This window comes from Chiloscyllium plagiosum, unplaced genomic scaffold (assembly GCF_037043375.1).
Source record: "Chiloscyllium plagiosum isolate Xiang-an unplaced genomic scaffold, Cpla_swu_hap1 HiC_scaffold_7, whole genome shotgun sequence".
Classification (NCBI taxonomy): Eukaryota; Metazoa; Chordata; class Chondrichthyes; order Orectolobiformes; family Hemiscylliidae; genus Chiloscyllium; species Chiloscyllium plagiosum.
Genome location: NW_028270145.1, coordinates 7,948,759 through 7,963,886, shown reverse-complemented (window position 1 = coordinate 7,963,886; position 15,128 = coordinate 7,948,759). Strand labels below are relative to the sequence as shown.

Below are 15,128 nucleotides of genomic sequence, written 5' to 3'. Positions count from 1 at the left end.
GAATTTGTATACGTTTCCTTCTCCAGCTAAATGTCTGCTGCACCATACTGTCTTATGAAGAACAGGCACCTTGAGTAAATTCAGTGTCTCTCATCCCCCTATCACTTTGCCATTGTTGCTGTACACTTGTGACTAGAATGATGGAGTGCAGTTGTACAAACAAAGCACAAAAGTAGGCCATTTGACCTGTGTGATAATCAAGCATCAATTGACCTTTGCCTTAAAAATAATCAAAGATTTGCCTTTTGAGGAAGGGAATTCCAAAGATTCATAATCCTCTAGGAGAAAAACATGTTTCATGATCTCTATTTTAAGTGGGCTACCCTTTAGTTTTAAACTAATTCTAGAATATCCCACATAAGAAGGCAGTGGATTGGTTTATTCGGGCTTTCAGAAAGCTTCGGTCAAAGTCCCACATAAGAGATTAGTGTGTAAAATTAAAGCGAATGGGTAATGTGTTCAGGTGATAGAAAACTGGTTGACAGAATTAGCTCCCTCAGTAAGCAGTCAAGACCAAAATATTGTATGATTTCGAGAATATGGAACTTGGTATAAAGGGACTAAACCCTATGGAGGAAACGTAGAACAGGCTTTTGAGTTGGATGATTAGCCATGATCATCATTAAAGACAGAGCGGACCTGAAAGGCCAAATAGCCTAGTCTTGCTCTTATTTTCTGTGTTGCAATAATTTGCTTTTTTTTTCAGTCTTTTTGCCAAAATGGACAATTTGACACTTTCCCAAATTGTACCATTTGTCAGATTTTTTTCCCAGTCATTTAATTTGTTGACATTCCTTTGGACACTCTTTAGATCTTCTTCACAGCTCCTGTTCCTAACTATTTTTGTGTCATCAGCAAAGTTAGTTATTGTACCTATGGCCCCTTCATCCAAATTATTTATATGAATTGTCAAGAGTTGAGGCTCCAGTATTGACTCCTGTGGCAGACCATTTATGATATTCCAGCATTCTGAAAAAATCCTATTCTCTGCTTCCTGTTAGCCAGCTATCTTCTATCTATGCCAATATGTTACCTCCTATACCATGAGCTTTTATTTTCCACAATAACCTTACATGTTGCAACTTATCAAATTCCTTCTGGAAAGGTAAGCTTAGTGCATCTACTAGTTCTCCTTTATCTACAGCACAAGTTATTCTTCAAGGAATTCTAATAAATTATTTAAATTTAATTGTCCATTGCAAACCATGCTAGCTGTGCCTGATCACCTTATACATATCCAAGTGTCTATTATAATGTCTTGAATAATAGCTTCTCACATTTTTTCTATGACACATGGAAAGGTAACTGGACTGTAGTTCACTGCTTTCTGCCTCCCTCCTTTTTTGAACAAGTTTTATTATTGTAGATTAGTTGAATCTAAATTCCTCCAGTTGTCTTGATGGCATTTGAATCTGTAAGCCCAGAGCTTTGGCTGGTGTTCTGAGTTATTATGCCAGCGACATGATTTCTATACCACCAACTCCATACTTCAATGAATTCCTGTGTATCCATAATCTTAATAACACATTAAAACTTGCATATTGTTAAGATGGAAACATGCAACGATCAAATTTTTTTAGTCTTCCAAGGGATGTAAGCCTTATTGGCAAGACCAGTCAATATTTGTCACCCATCTCTATTACCTTTAAACTGAGTGGGCTTCATCGGACATTTCAGAGAATAGTTATGATTTCACTATTTAGTTGTGGGTCTGGAATCACATGTAAGATGGACAAGGTAAGGGTGGCAGTTTTGCTTCCCATGGTTCTATGATAGTTTCATGGTCACTGCTAATGAAACCAGCTTGTATTTATTGATTTTTAAATTCCATTCATGTGGTAGTTGAACCTGAATCTCCAGAGCATTAGCCCAGGTCTCTGGGTTATTAGTCCAGTCACATTACCACCTTGCCACTGTGTTCTCTTCTTGTCATTACAATAAAATTGATGCTAGATCAAGACAGATGATGGCTGGAAAGTTCATAGTACAGCATTATTAATTGAAAGTTTGTAAAAATGATAATGCAAGTAAAAAGAAATTGGTGAGGACGTTGAAATACTCTGGCACTATAGGTAGATCTCCATGTATGGTGCATGTACATTGAGACATTAATCCCCACTCTAGTCATGGTTTTTTGCCTTTTGTTTTTGGACATCCTCATCCCACCTCTAGGAAAACAAGGTCCCCCACTCTCGCTGCATCTCATGCAACAATGTTCCAACAGCATCTTATATCAAAATAGGGGCCTTTTTTTATCCCATACTGCAGCCAGACAAACAACTTGCAGAAGAGAAATATAATTTTAAATGATGCAACCAAAATATGATTGTAACTGACGTAACCAAAGTCCCGCAACCAACATTCATTTGAAAGGCTTTCAGCAGCACAGAAGGTGCACTGCTGAGCACTCAAGACCAATTGCTGAGTGCATCCAATACACGGCCACAATATGTAAACTCCCAGAGCCTATTCATGCATTATATTTAAGCATGTTTGGTTGGAGAATGCATTTGCAGTACAAGAAAGAAGAACTTCACCTGAATATAACCAAAAATTCTGAATTTGTCAACTTTTCCATAATATATCATGAAATTCCATTTTGTAATCTGTGCTTTAAGTAAGTTGTTTTGGTTGTGACTTTTGTAAGTTTTGAGTGTTGTAAACAGAAGGAAAGTATGGAAGCAAAAATGAAATTAATTGGTTTTGAAATTATTCATAATTCTATGCTGAAGGTAATTATTTATTTTGTTTTTATATCATTCATTTAAATACATTCAGAGATCATTTGAATAATTTTAGAAATGAAAACATGCTTGGCTGAGCAAATCCTTGCTTTGAGAATAAAGTTTAATTTTGGTTTAGCTTAGGCTAATACTATCAGCTTTACAGGAACTGATAATAAACATGGATCCCATATTATATGTTTTGCCTTCAGGAGTCTAGATTGCATCCTGTCAGAAGAAATTTTTCCCAACCTCCACCAGGGATAAAACCTCGTTACACACGCAGTCCACATTATCACTTAAGGAAAGAGTATAGAGCAGAAGATTCTATTCTTACTCCACCTTCTTCAACTGAATCTGTTAAGTAACAGAATTGTAATACCATTGTTATATTGAAACACGTATGTATAAAAGGAGACATAATTGATAAGTCTTAATCTTTGAAAATACATGTAAGAAGTGATTCTTAAAGATATACAAATTTAATTGGTTAAATAGTGTGGTAAGCTTAAGTATGTAACTAAGGCATCTTGGTTTGTAAATTGGAAAATTGTTATTGTTACCAAACATGCCACAGTTAATATGTCTGAGCATGTCTGCATTTTATACTTCAAACTGAAGAGATCTTGCAGTGTAAGTTGGAATGAGAGTATTTTTAAGAATCATGGCAACAATGTGAATTCTTAGAAGTTGCAAATAATCCAGACCAGGCATAATATGTGGCTGTTGAATACAGAGCAATAGTTATGCTGATTTGAAAAATGGCAGGAGGTTAAAAATGGAAATTTATTTAACAGGAAGAAGGAAGCAAGCCTCAGCTTTGAGCTTGAATATCGCACCTCTGATTTTTAAAACTTTTAATGTTTACATGTTTTTACATATTTTCCTTTTTATTATTTCTATTTTCCACATAGATTCATACAAGTAAATTTTCTATCATTTGTGTATCTTTTATTTATATGTTTTGTAATATTATAGTAAATTAATTTTGATAGGATTCTTTTTACCCTTTCTCACTTGATGTGGTTAGGTTACTTAGTGTGTATGGCTTGAGTAAAAGCCCTAATATTTGGACCATTTATTTTTGCACACAGTATCTTTCTATTGTGTCGCCTCTTTATACATAGCTTTCTAAAGTGACATGTTTTTACATAGGTGGGATAAGCGATATAGTATAATGTTGAAGTATTACTGTTTATGTGTAGTTTAGTTTGTTAGTTGTAGCTTAGGTATAGTTAATTAATTATTAGAGTTCTAGATGTCAGGCAGATTGGTGCATCCTGAATACTCAGTTGGCATCGTAGCATTTAAGTGCATTTACTGTTTTACCATAAGACAGAAGTATCTGTGAGTCCATGTGTTCTATTAAAATAAGTTTCAATTCCACTTACTCAATACAGTATCAAAGTTCATATCAGACTTTTTTGTTTAAAAATGGCACAGGCAGAACTTTTCAGCGTTAGTTTTGAGACAGTGCGGTAATTTAACTGTTCCCACTAAGCAAGAAACAACAATGCTATAGTTTGCCTAGTTTTACTTGGTCATTCAAATTAATGAAGAGGAAAATTGTGTTGGGTCCAAATTTGGCATTTGCTATTGATGCACATTTCCTGCCCAACAGGAACATTAAAAATGATCATAACTGCCCTATCTTGTTTTGTACAAGATTTTGTAAACTACATTCTGCAGCTTGTTTCCAAGTGGTAAATACTGTGAATAATTTTGCATCCACAGATGAAAGTTGATTAGTTCATATCACAAAGGAATCTGTTTCTTAGAAATAATCCCTGTAATTTTGGATTAATATTAGATACATTTCACCAGAGAACTCAGTACAACTTTGTAAGTTAGCATTACAGTTTAATCTTCACAAATAATATTAATTGTGTCCCAGTTTTATTCAGTAGTTTGGAGATTCAATTTCCAATATCAAATGTCTGTGTTGCTGCAAAAAGAAATCTTTCAAGAGGATTGAAGTTGTGTTGCACCAAATTTATATCTTCCTTCAATATCTGAAAACTCTGTAGCTGGAAGATAACCTTGTTGCTGCTTCTACTACTATACTCTTTGAAGTAAGCTCGTTATAACAGCAGTGAATTGCAATTTTAAAAAAAACGTTAAGTAGGTATTTGCCTCCGGCACTTATCACTGAAAAGAACCAGAGCAAATTAACCTTTTTGAGTACCAAATGTCTTTTGGAACACGTATGTTCGTTACCTGATTTAAAAAATGATATTTCCTTTAAAGTAGCTTTAGCTTCTACAAAAATAATGTCCCAAATCAATTATTCTGGAAATGAGCATTTGGTTAGTCTCACTTACCTTTTTATCTCTTTTAGTGGTAAGTGTGTTTGCCCCTGGCGCTTGATCAAATTTGACTTTCCACTATATCAGTCCTATTCCCACAAAAGTGGCCTGTTCTGTGTTTTTGAAGTATTTCATTTTCACCATCGCAAAAAATTCTGCTCTTTCAGAAAATTGGTTTCCTACTTCACCTTTTCATCATTATCTGATTTCCTTTAAACAGATGTTTTCTTCTTCATCATCTACATTTGCGTCATTTTACTTTCATTTTGGGAAATTTTAGACTGTCCTTACTTGACTTGGTGGTTCTTACATTTAGAGGTTCTAATTCTTTCACCTGGACCTTTAAGAGGAATTAAGTTTCTAATTCAGGGTTTGGTTGCATTCTGGATGCTACAAAGTTTGGTTTATACAGATTGATGGCTGGTTATGGTATCTTGCAGTCCTCTGGATGGCTTTCTTGCTCTATGTGAGTGAACTTAATCCTTTCATACACATCAAGTTTTGGAGTCCATTCATATAATTCATTGGGTTTCATATCAAGTGACTATTTTAGACTGTTTGTGATGTTAGATAACATTTGAAGCCAGCTATAGAACAAGAAGAGCGGATTCCACTGCAATTGGCCACCCTAACAACTGAACAGTGAGATTGATCATTTTCTTTTTCAAAAAGAACCTGGATGGCCAAGCAAAGGCAAAAATGTAAAAACCTGTTACACCAGATGTGTGCCTATCCTCGTCTTCCCCTTTCCTCCCTTCCCCTACTCCAATCCAACCGTGTTGCAAGATTTCCAATACTCCTTTCCAAGAACAGAACATGTGCACCTTAGAATACTAAGAAATGTAAACCAATGAAAATGAGTTGGGAAAATCCAGCTTTAATTGAAGGCATTGCAATCCTATAGCAATTGCTTGATTCGTGGCATTTAATCCTGGGCACAGACCTTTGATACAGGCTGAGCCTGTACCTGGGCATATTAGGCTATATGAATAAGCTGAACTCAGAAATTGCAGGAGTTTTGTCAAGTGGAGCATACCTTTATTGCACCTTACCTCGTTAGCACCTAGGCAAAAAGGGGGAGAGGAAAGTTTCAGATTTAAATCTTTGTTGGTTGTGAGTTAGCTAATTCATCAGTGAGACAGTAGTGGTTGCAGTGCTCATGATTAGGGAACTAAAACATCAGCCAAACTTCCTCCCATAGCAATCATTACTGAATGGTAAATATGTGGCTATCAGATAAGGTCACAGTTGGGTTCAGCTGTGAAATCTTTTACAGTTAAAGACCTATCAGCAATCTGTTTCAATGTTCAAACATGAAAAATGATCATTTGGGTGAGTTGCCGTATGGCACCTGCCACCTCCATACTGTATCCAAATGAAAGAGTCAGTGCCTTTAAAATAGAAGGAGAAAGACAAATTGGAAACTGAAGAAGAAGCATATTATAAGAAATATAAATAAAAATTACAAAAAGTACATAGCGTATAGTTGATGGATTAATTGCAAGTCAGAATATTCTCTTTTGTTGTTCTCTGTTGTGGCTTCTCCTTCTCCTCTATGTTTTTCTCTACTATTGCTATCCAACCAGTGTGCAACAACATGCTTTGCTACCTGTCTCTTGCTTTTCTAACTCCAGTTGCATCCTGTTATCTCTGCTTGGTGATTGAGCTGATAAATTCTCAGCCAGTATGTTAAAAATGACATCAAGATCCATCTATTTTAATAATCACAACTAATATATACAATAATTTAGATTGAATTTTCTATTTAAATAGTATCAATGTTAAACAATCACTAATTTTCAATATTTAAATATAAATGTTAACATATGCAAAAGTCAGATATCATTTATGATGTCATAGCACTTTTGTGTTACTTTACGGAAACTGTACTAAATCCTATCAATATACTGTAGTCAACCAGCTGACCCCCGTTTGTGCCCATGTTCAGAAAGGTGTAGTCCATAAAGCACAGTTTCTCTGGACTAAAGTTTGTTTGTAAATCTATCATTATTCATACAACAGTAGTAAGTTATCATATAAATATGTTAAATCTAGGTTTTGGATTGTAAATCATTTTCTAATGACAGTATTCAGATTAACCATGACAGTACAAGATGTTGAGAACTTTGAAGGTTTCTTTCTTATGTGAACCTGAGCCAGTGCTATACTCGGCTGTGCCTTAAAATTATTCCCTGTGTATTTGTATTACATAGCTAGAACTGTGGCTTTATATAACAGTTTTGTTCTGACATCCTTCAAAGTAACAGATAATAATTATGATGTACATAAGTAGGTTGTAGCTTTGAAGTTAACAAATTCAATAATAGTATACAGGGTATTGGTTAATGAGAAATTGTGGAAGTTTGTTTGCTAGGTTTTCCAAATAGTTAAAGCTATTAAACTGTTCCAAGTAATTACACCAAAAAAAACTACCAGAAGCCTAATCTTAATCCTCTTGTTCATTTTCTTCACACCTCACAGTCAAAGTGTCATATTTGACATGTAACTGCAACAATGCTGTATAGTCATTGGGTTCTGAGCAAGTACCCAAATGGAAGTAACAGTTTATTTTGTATAAAGTAGTAAATTCATTTTTGGTTTCATTTTTAAAATCCATGGTTATTAGTAATTTGGATTTTAAAAGTACTATTTTACTCGTCAGATATATAGTCATTCTGAAAGTAATTTTGTTCCCCACGTCCTGGAAGTTGTACACCAGTGCGTCCCAAATCTTTTACCTGATGTGACCCCCATTTCAATGTTTTTAAAGTTGTGTGATCCTGGAGTGAAACTTTTGTTGAAGATTTGTTGACAGAAGGAGGAGGCTGTAACTCTTCTTCTCCCCTTCAGCAGATGCCTTCATCTTAACCCTACTTCTTCCCCCCAACCACCACCAGCACTTCCTTACCCCATTTCCCTTGTGGGGGACACTTAATAGGGCTTTTCCTGTTCAAAATGTTTTGGAGTGACAGCAATTGGACATCAGAGTCCATTAAGCCACACCAACTGACAAAAATAAAGTCAAATTTCTAAAGTGACCTCATAGCCGTCATAAATCGGTCCAAGTTGCATGGCAGCTATGAATGCCTGTGACCCGAAAATCTCTGGTATTGCTACCTTACTGGGTCACAACTCAATATTTGCAGAGCCTCACACCATCACTCCTCACGTAGGCTGCACCATCCAAGATATTTCATGCTATAAACAACTTACATGTTTCACTCTGAAGTAGAAAATATATTACAATTCAACTCAAAACAAAATATTTAACAGCTAAAATTAATGCTGAACTTGGAGATAAAAGAATGCACAAATGAGAAAGCAAGATTGCACCTATTGAAAAGTACAATAAATATCCTCACGTAGTCCTGGCACTATAAGGTTTGAGATCAAATATTTTGTAGATTTAAATCGTAAGCAGGCCATTCAATTTTCAACCTACCTTGGGGCAATTTGAATATGTTCTCTAGATTGTTAGCCTAGAGGCATCAGTAATAACCATTAAAGTACATTTTCTCTCAAAGCAACAATAACTGCACATCAAAAGCTGAAGTGCTTTGGGACGTCCTGAAGAAGTGAAAGGCATAATATAATGAAACCACCAAGGTCATTCAGGTGAGCTGACTCAAATGATGAACTTCGCAATTTTTAAGTCAAATTCCTCTTTAATCTCCACATCTAAGATTATGAATAGGTGAAAATATAGAATTACAGACATACTGTTCACAATGAAGCACTAATAGATTAACTAAATTCATTCTAAAAGAATGCTAATATAAAGCTAACTAAACATTCTGAGTCAAGTTCTAGGCACACATTTGGGGACACGGCTTTCCTCATCATACCTAAAGTCATTTTGTATGAATGTTTGAAATTTAATGTATGTGTGTATTACAATATACAAAGTTTTCAAAGAAACATTCTTACAAAGAAAATGTCAGAGATATGAAATAAAAATCGGAATCAAAATACAAATACTCTGCAGATCAGGCTGCATCAATGGAGAGAGAGGAACAAGAGTTAATACTTCCGTCGATGATCTTTTGTCAAAACCTCTGCCAGATCTATTGAATGCTTCTAGCATTTTCAGCTTTTATTTCATCTTTTTAAAAGATCTTGGTGTCTTTTTGAATTTTCTGGCAACAATTGATTAAAAGTACCCTCTGAAGCAGAACCAAGCAGACGGGGATTTCAGACCTTGGAACTTAGATAGTGTCACTTCCTGTTGCATTATAGTTCAAAAGAAAAAAAACTTTTTTTATCTGCCACCTGATAAATTCAATGTTAGTTAATTGTTAAGAAGTACAATACTGCTCAAAATACAACATTAAAACAATCTCATAATGGCAAATTAAAATTATAAATGATGGAACACACACATTTGCAGAGTTTCCTGTTCACTAAAAACATTAAGCACAAGTAAAATGTAACTTCTGAAGATGTACCATTGTTCTTGGAGATAATTTGCTACAAATATTACATGTGAAACTGACTAATTGTGAACAAACTAAACTCAGTTCAATGCATCACAACCAGCATTTTTCAATTGACTGTTTACTGATTATATTCTCATTGCCATATATATCTCTTTAACATTTTATATGGAAATAAGTAAAAATGAGGTGACAGATTTTACACAATCTTTTTTAAGTTTTGGTCATTGTGTTTAATTTAAAACAACTGCAAGGAAGATGGTCATTATTGTATACTTTCCTTTTTGTACTACTGTATACAACTTTTATCAAATTCATGCAAAACTAAAAACAATTATGTCAAAATGACTACTTTGTGAATTATTTAAAGCCAGTATCTCTAAAAACTAGGTCTGGCCAAGCATTTTGCAAAATTGGTATTGTAGCATGGTTTAATGTTTCTAATGTAACCATATTTTTGAATAAGTAAATTCCAGATGAGGATTGACACGTTAGTAATGTGATGCTGATTTGAGTTTTGTTTGGTACTGAACTGTAGCTGAAGTGTAGTTTTATAGTATTCAAATATTAGAGTAAGGCAACAATTTGTTAAAACTTGAAAAAAAAATTCACCAGTAGAATATATTGTTATGATGCAGCAAAATGTAAGGCTTACGAATTATAGACATGACTAACAGCTCAAAAATGATTGTATTGTTTTAAAATAGCCTTGTCTATGTAAGTCTATTGTAAATAAAACAGTTCACTATTATGGTTAAAATTTCCTGCGTTTAACTAAGTCATGTGCATTGTTAATAATTGCCTTTGGATCAAATCATTTCTGATGTGACTTCCTGAATTGATATATGTATAGATAAGTAATTGGTAGAATTAATGCACATAATTGTCCAAGATTAAATTTTGGAACCAAAACTCAAGATTGGAAGTACAGCTTAGAAGTTGAACAAATGTGCTCTTGGTGTAAATAGCTAATTCTCCAAAATAAGAAGACTTTTTAAACAAAAGTAAAAGGCAATGGATTATTAAGGTTAGTGACAAGAGGAACATAATACAGCCCAGATAATTTTTTTCTTCATCAAATGGTGGTTAGTTCACGTGTGGGATGCAAGTTAATTGATAACAATAGCTGGTAACATGGTTCTGGAAAAAGAGGTTGGTGACAGTTAATAAAATAGCTAGATGGCTCAAGTGTTGTGTAGAATGGCAGCAACAACATGGGTATGACCCTATATACACTTTAGCATTTCGTGGAAGCCTGCCTCCCTTCTTTATGTGGAGCTGTGCTTCTCAAGCTGTATAATCAATTGTCTGTAATGGAGAGTAATGCCTATGGTTGTTCGTGGACCACAGATAATCGTGAATAGAGCACAATATGAAAAGTGAGGAGTTCACACTTATAATGAAGAGCAACAACAACCCTATCTTCTTAAATTAGGACAGAAGAAGTATTGATCAAGTCGTTCAAAATGGTAAAAACAGTCCAGGTATGCATAAATGAAGATTTCCACTGGTGGATGAATCAAAGACAGATTAACCACATCAAAAAGGAAGAGAATCAGAAAATTTGTGGGAATATTGCAAATCATAATTGATCTTAATGCAGAAATGGCACGGTGGCTCAGTGGTTAGCACTGCTGCCTCACAGCGATAGGGACCCAGGTGCAATTCCCACTTTGGGCAACTGTCTGTGTGGAGTTTTCACATTCTCCCCGTGTCTGCGTGGGTTTCCTCCCACAGTCCAAATATGTGCATGTTAGGTGAATTGGCCATGCTAAAATTGCCTGTAGTGTTAGGTGCATTCGTCAGGGGTGAATGTGGGGAAATGGGTTTGGATGGGTTGCTGTTCGGAGGGTTGGTGTGGACTCGTTAGGCCAAAGGGCCTGTTTCCACACTGTAGGTAATCTAATCTAAATAAAATATTGGACTGTTGGAAATCTGATATGATAACATAAAATGCTGAAAATACTCACAAAGTTAGGCAGCATCTTTCTAAAGAAAAATAAAGTTTACCGCAGGAATTTTGTCAACTCACTGCAACTGTGTAAAGGGGTAATAATCAGGAATTTAAAATTTCTACCATTTAGTGAAATTTTGAATTCAGGATCTCGGAATTCTGCAGTATTTATTTTTCTCCCACAACCTCCACATCTTCAGAATTCTGTTTGAAGCATGTTATCCTTTAAAAATTTTAAAAGGAACACAGTGCAAACATCGAGAGGGCTTGAGTTTAAATCCCACTTGTCTCAGAAGTGTGTCATAACATTTATGAACAGGTTGATTAAAAATATCCACAATGCAAACTTGCATCCCACAATGAAATAACACTAAGCTTGTGAATGCAGCAACAGAAAGGGAAAAGTCTTGCAATTGATTCTGGCAGGAAGTGTGGAGAGCCTGTGTAGTTTGCCATTCTCTGACTACCTGAACGCTATGCTGCACCATGTGGCTTTTTCGGACATGCTGCTAAAATGTGAGCAAGGTGGGAGCAAACAGGGTGTGTGAATGCCACAAAGCTTGGATTCCTTGGACAATTCCAACATCAAATATGGCCTGGAGTACAAGGAAACCAGTAAGTCATCCTTGAGCATGACTGCTGATGAGGAAATTGTCAGTATTCAACCAACTTCCAAAGAGTGTAGTTTGTGAGCACCATGTCAGAGGAAGATCTCTACAGGTTTTTTTCCATGTTTTCCCTTACTAATGGAACTCACTTCCCTTGTCAGACCTGTTCTAGGCAACCAGTTCTCTCTTCGAAAGTACACAAGTCTCCTTATAGGCAACAGTTGGCAAAACATCTCTTTGAGATTGTTCTGCACTTTTTACCTAGAGTGGAAGTTTTGTACCAGACTCACTTTCATATAAAACACAGGAAGTAGGCCTTTCCTGTACTTGCCCCAATCTTTGTCTAGTTTTATTGATCAACAAAGAAATTTAAAACAGCTGTGTCATGGAAGATCAGCATAAACCAGTGCATTGACAAAAGACATAAAGAACAAAATTTTCCCCAGAAGTGGAATGAAAAGGAAATAATTGAGCAAGTTGTTCCTGTAACTCTTTTCCTCTTGCTACCTCACCAATTAAGTTCTGGGCAAGTTCATGCATCGATTTTCTTGACTCACTGCCAATTAAGGCCCTTAAGTTAGTGGATGAGAAAGGTGGCAGATTTCCTGACTGGGTAAATAGGTTGATCTGCCTGCTGGATTAGTGGGGCCCACCAGTGACTTCAAAATGAGGGTAATTGGAGGCAGGGCTGGGATTATGGGAGTGGCCACTGAAAGCCATCCCAGTCCTTCCCAACTTCCCACCACGCCATCAGTCATGCATGTCCAGCACAGCTAGTTTGGGAATTCATGGTAAGTCAGTATGGGAACTGCACAGATATTAGTCAGGGTCTGTTCATTCATCAGTTGGGGATTCCTTGCACCAATGCAAGGAACTCCAGGTAGTGGCGAATACTTTTGCTAAGAATATGATAGCATGAGGTGTGGTAGGTAACTAACAAGGCTAGTTCTGAGGAAGGATCGCAAAACCTGAAATGTTAATTATGATTTCGCTCCACAGATGCTGTCAGACCTGCTGAGCTTTTCTAGCAGTTTCTATTTTTGAGATTAGTTACGGAGACTTGCATGAGACAGCTCACTAGAACTGGAAGTACTGCCCCCCAGCAAAACATTCTCCGTTCTAATTTTGGGGGGCCTGTTTTAAAAGTCATCCAGACAGTATTTTGAACAAGCCAGGATCACAAAACACTTTTGCTCATCAGCCCACCCTTTCCTTGACATGTGATAGAGTCAGCAAAAGGCAGCACCATGGTTCAGTGATTTCTCCATGGAGGTGCTGCTAAAGATTATTTGTGAATGAGAGAAAATTCTCTTTTCAAGGGATGGGATCAACAGATAGCCCCTTATTAGCAGGATAGCCTGAGTGGGGGAGGCAACAGTTCTCAATACCCATTACATGGCACCCAAAGGCTTGATTAGATGCAATCCCACAAGAGAGTAAATGATCTCTTGCGCACTGCCAGGGTGAGTGCCATTGTCTACTCAGTGCATCATGTACTATGAGTTTGAGTCAATATTGTAAGCTTGCCACAGCATAAGAATTTCGCAAACAAGATTGTCCTATCTCAATCATGTGCAACCTAAGTCACTTGCTCATGTTGTACTACTGGCACCAGAGTGCTACAGCCTTCTCCCATCTGTCAGGATTACTCTTCAAACAGAAAAGGAGCTACAACATTCAGCAGCTCATGTACCACTAGTTCACTAATCTTTCATAATATGGAGAACATTGGAGAACCTGATGGAGAATACCACAAAATCTGACTTAGAGATGAGAAATTCATAATAACATTAAGCACACACATTAAATAAAGCTCTATTGATTTCCATCATCTCCAGCCTTTTTATCACATTCAGCACCTTCAATTCAAAACCTTCATGCCCAAACCTTCCCCCACACATTGTCCCTGTGCAATACTTGCAAGAACAATCTCAATTCTGGGGATTCACATCTCTATCTGTTTCTCTCAATGCCAGTAAATTGTTCATGTGTCCATGCTAATATCTCCTAATGCCTCAGTCTTCCTGTGGGACAAGAACTTGCATAACCAGCGTGGGCAACATTTCAGAAGTCAGTATGTTCATGCACATGAGAAGCAGGCAGTGAACTGGCAGGAAAGCAAGAGATTTATTAATGTGCTGAAGGGTAAAATGGATACCTGGGGCCATCTGGTGAGAAATCTTCCAAGCAGCTACTGCCAGGTTCAAATCATAAGTAACCTGCTCATAAATGCTCAGTTTGCATTCTGCACAGGACTACTTAGCACCAGGCCTTAGTTTAATCATGGATAGAAGAGCATATTTCTGCAAGCGATGTGGGTAAGAACTGATCTGTTAGTGTCGTGGATTCAAATCCCATAATGACAGCCATTGAAATTTAAATTCACTTTATAAAAGCTGGAATTAAACAGGTTGGTAATCAGTGGTTACCATGGTAACTATTGTAAAATAACCCATCTTGCTCACAAATGCCTTTTGGGGAAGTAATTCTACCATCCTCTCTGGTCTTGCTGCATGTGACTCAAGATCTACATTAATGCTCTTCTGAAATGGACTGGAAATTACAGCTCATTTAGAGATGCGCAACAAGGTGCAGGCTTTACCAGTGATTTTCAAATTGCATAAAAGAAAGAAAAAGAAACAACTTCCTGGGGAGTCACAATTGAACAGAAACTTATTTGCACTTTGACTACAAGAACAGGTTAGAGGCTGGGAATTCTGTGCTGAATAACTCACGTCCTGACTCCCCGGTGCCTCTCCACTATCTACAAGCCAGAATTCAAGAATGGGGTGGAATACTCTTCACCTGCCTGAATGAAAGCAAATTTAAGAAGCTCAATGCTACTCAGCAGAAACCAACCTGTTTGAATTTTTAAATCAATGCACCCCAGTGGAAGAAAGCTCAAAGGAGGCTATGGAATCATCTTGCTTCTTGACTGCAGACTGCACCAACTCCAAAGCTCTGGGACATCCAGCCTTGCTGATCCCTCAGTCACAGGATTGGTTTTCTTCTTTTCAAGATCATTTAATAATGGTCACACTAGAATTGAGCTGTCTGTGCTGTTATACTTTTCCACTGGCCACTTTCCACTGCTTTAAAAGCGT

General features: G+C 36.6%; 1 protein-coding gene across 2 annotated transcripts in view; it reads left to right on the top strand.

The window, feature by feature from the left end:
- Window positions 1–9,740, top strand: part of LOC122551279 (protein boule-like) — a 161,006-nt gene extending 151,266 nt beyond the window's left edge. For both annotated transcript variants that reach the window (XM_043692928.2, XM_087988692.1), the window contains exon 11: window positions 2,936–9,740. In XM_043692928.2, the coding sequence (XP_043548863.1) occupies window positions 2,936–3,091 (156 nt within the window). In that variant the 3' untranslated portion in view covers window positions 3,092–9,740. The remainder of the gene's footprint in view (window positions 1–2,935) is intronic.
- Window positions 9,741–15,128: the final 5,388 nt, after the last annotated feature.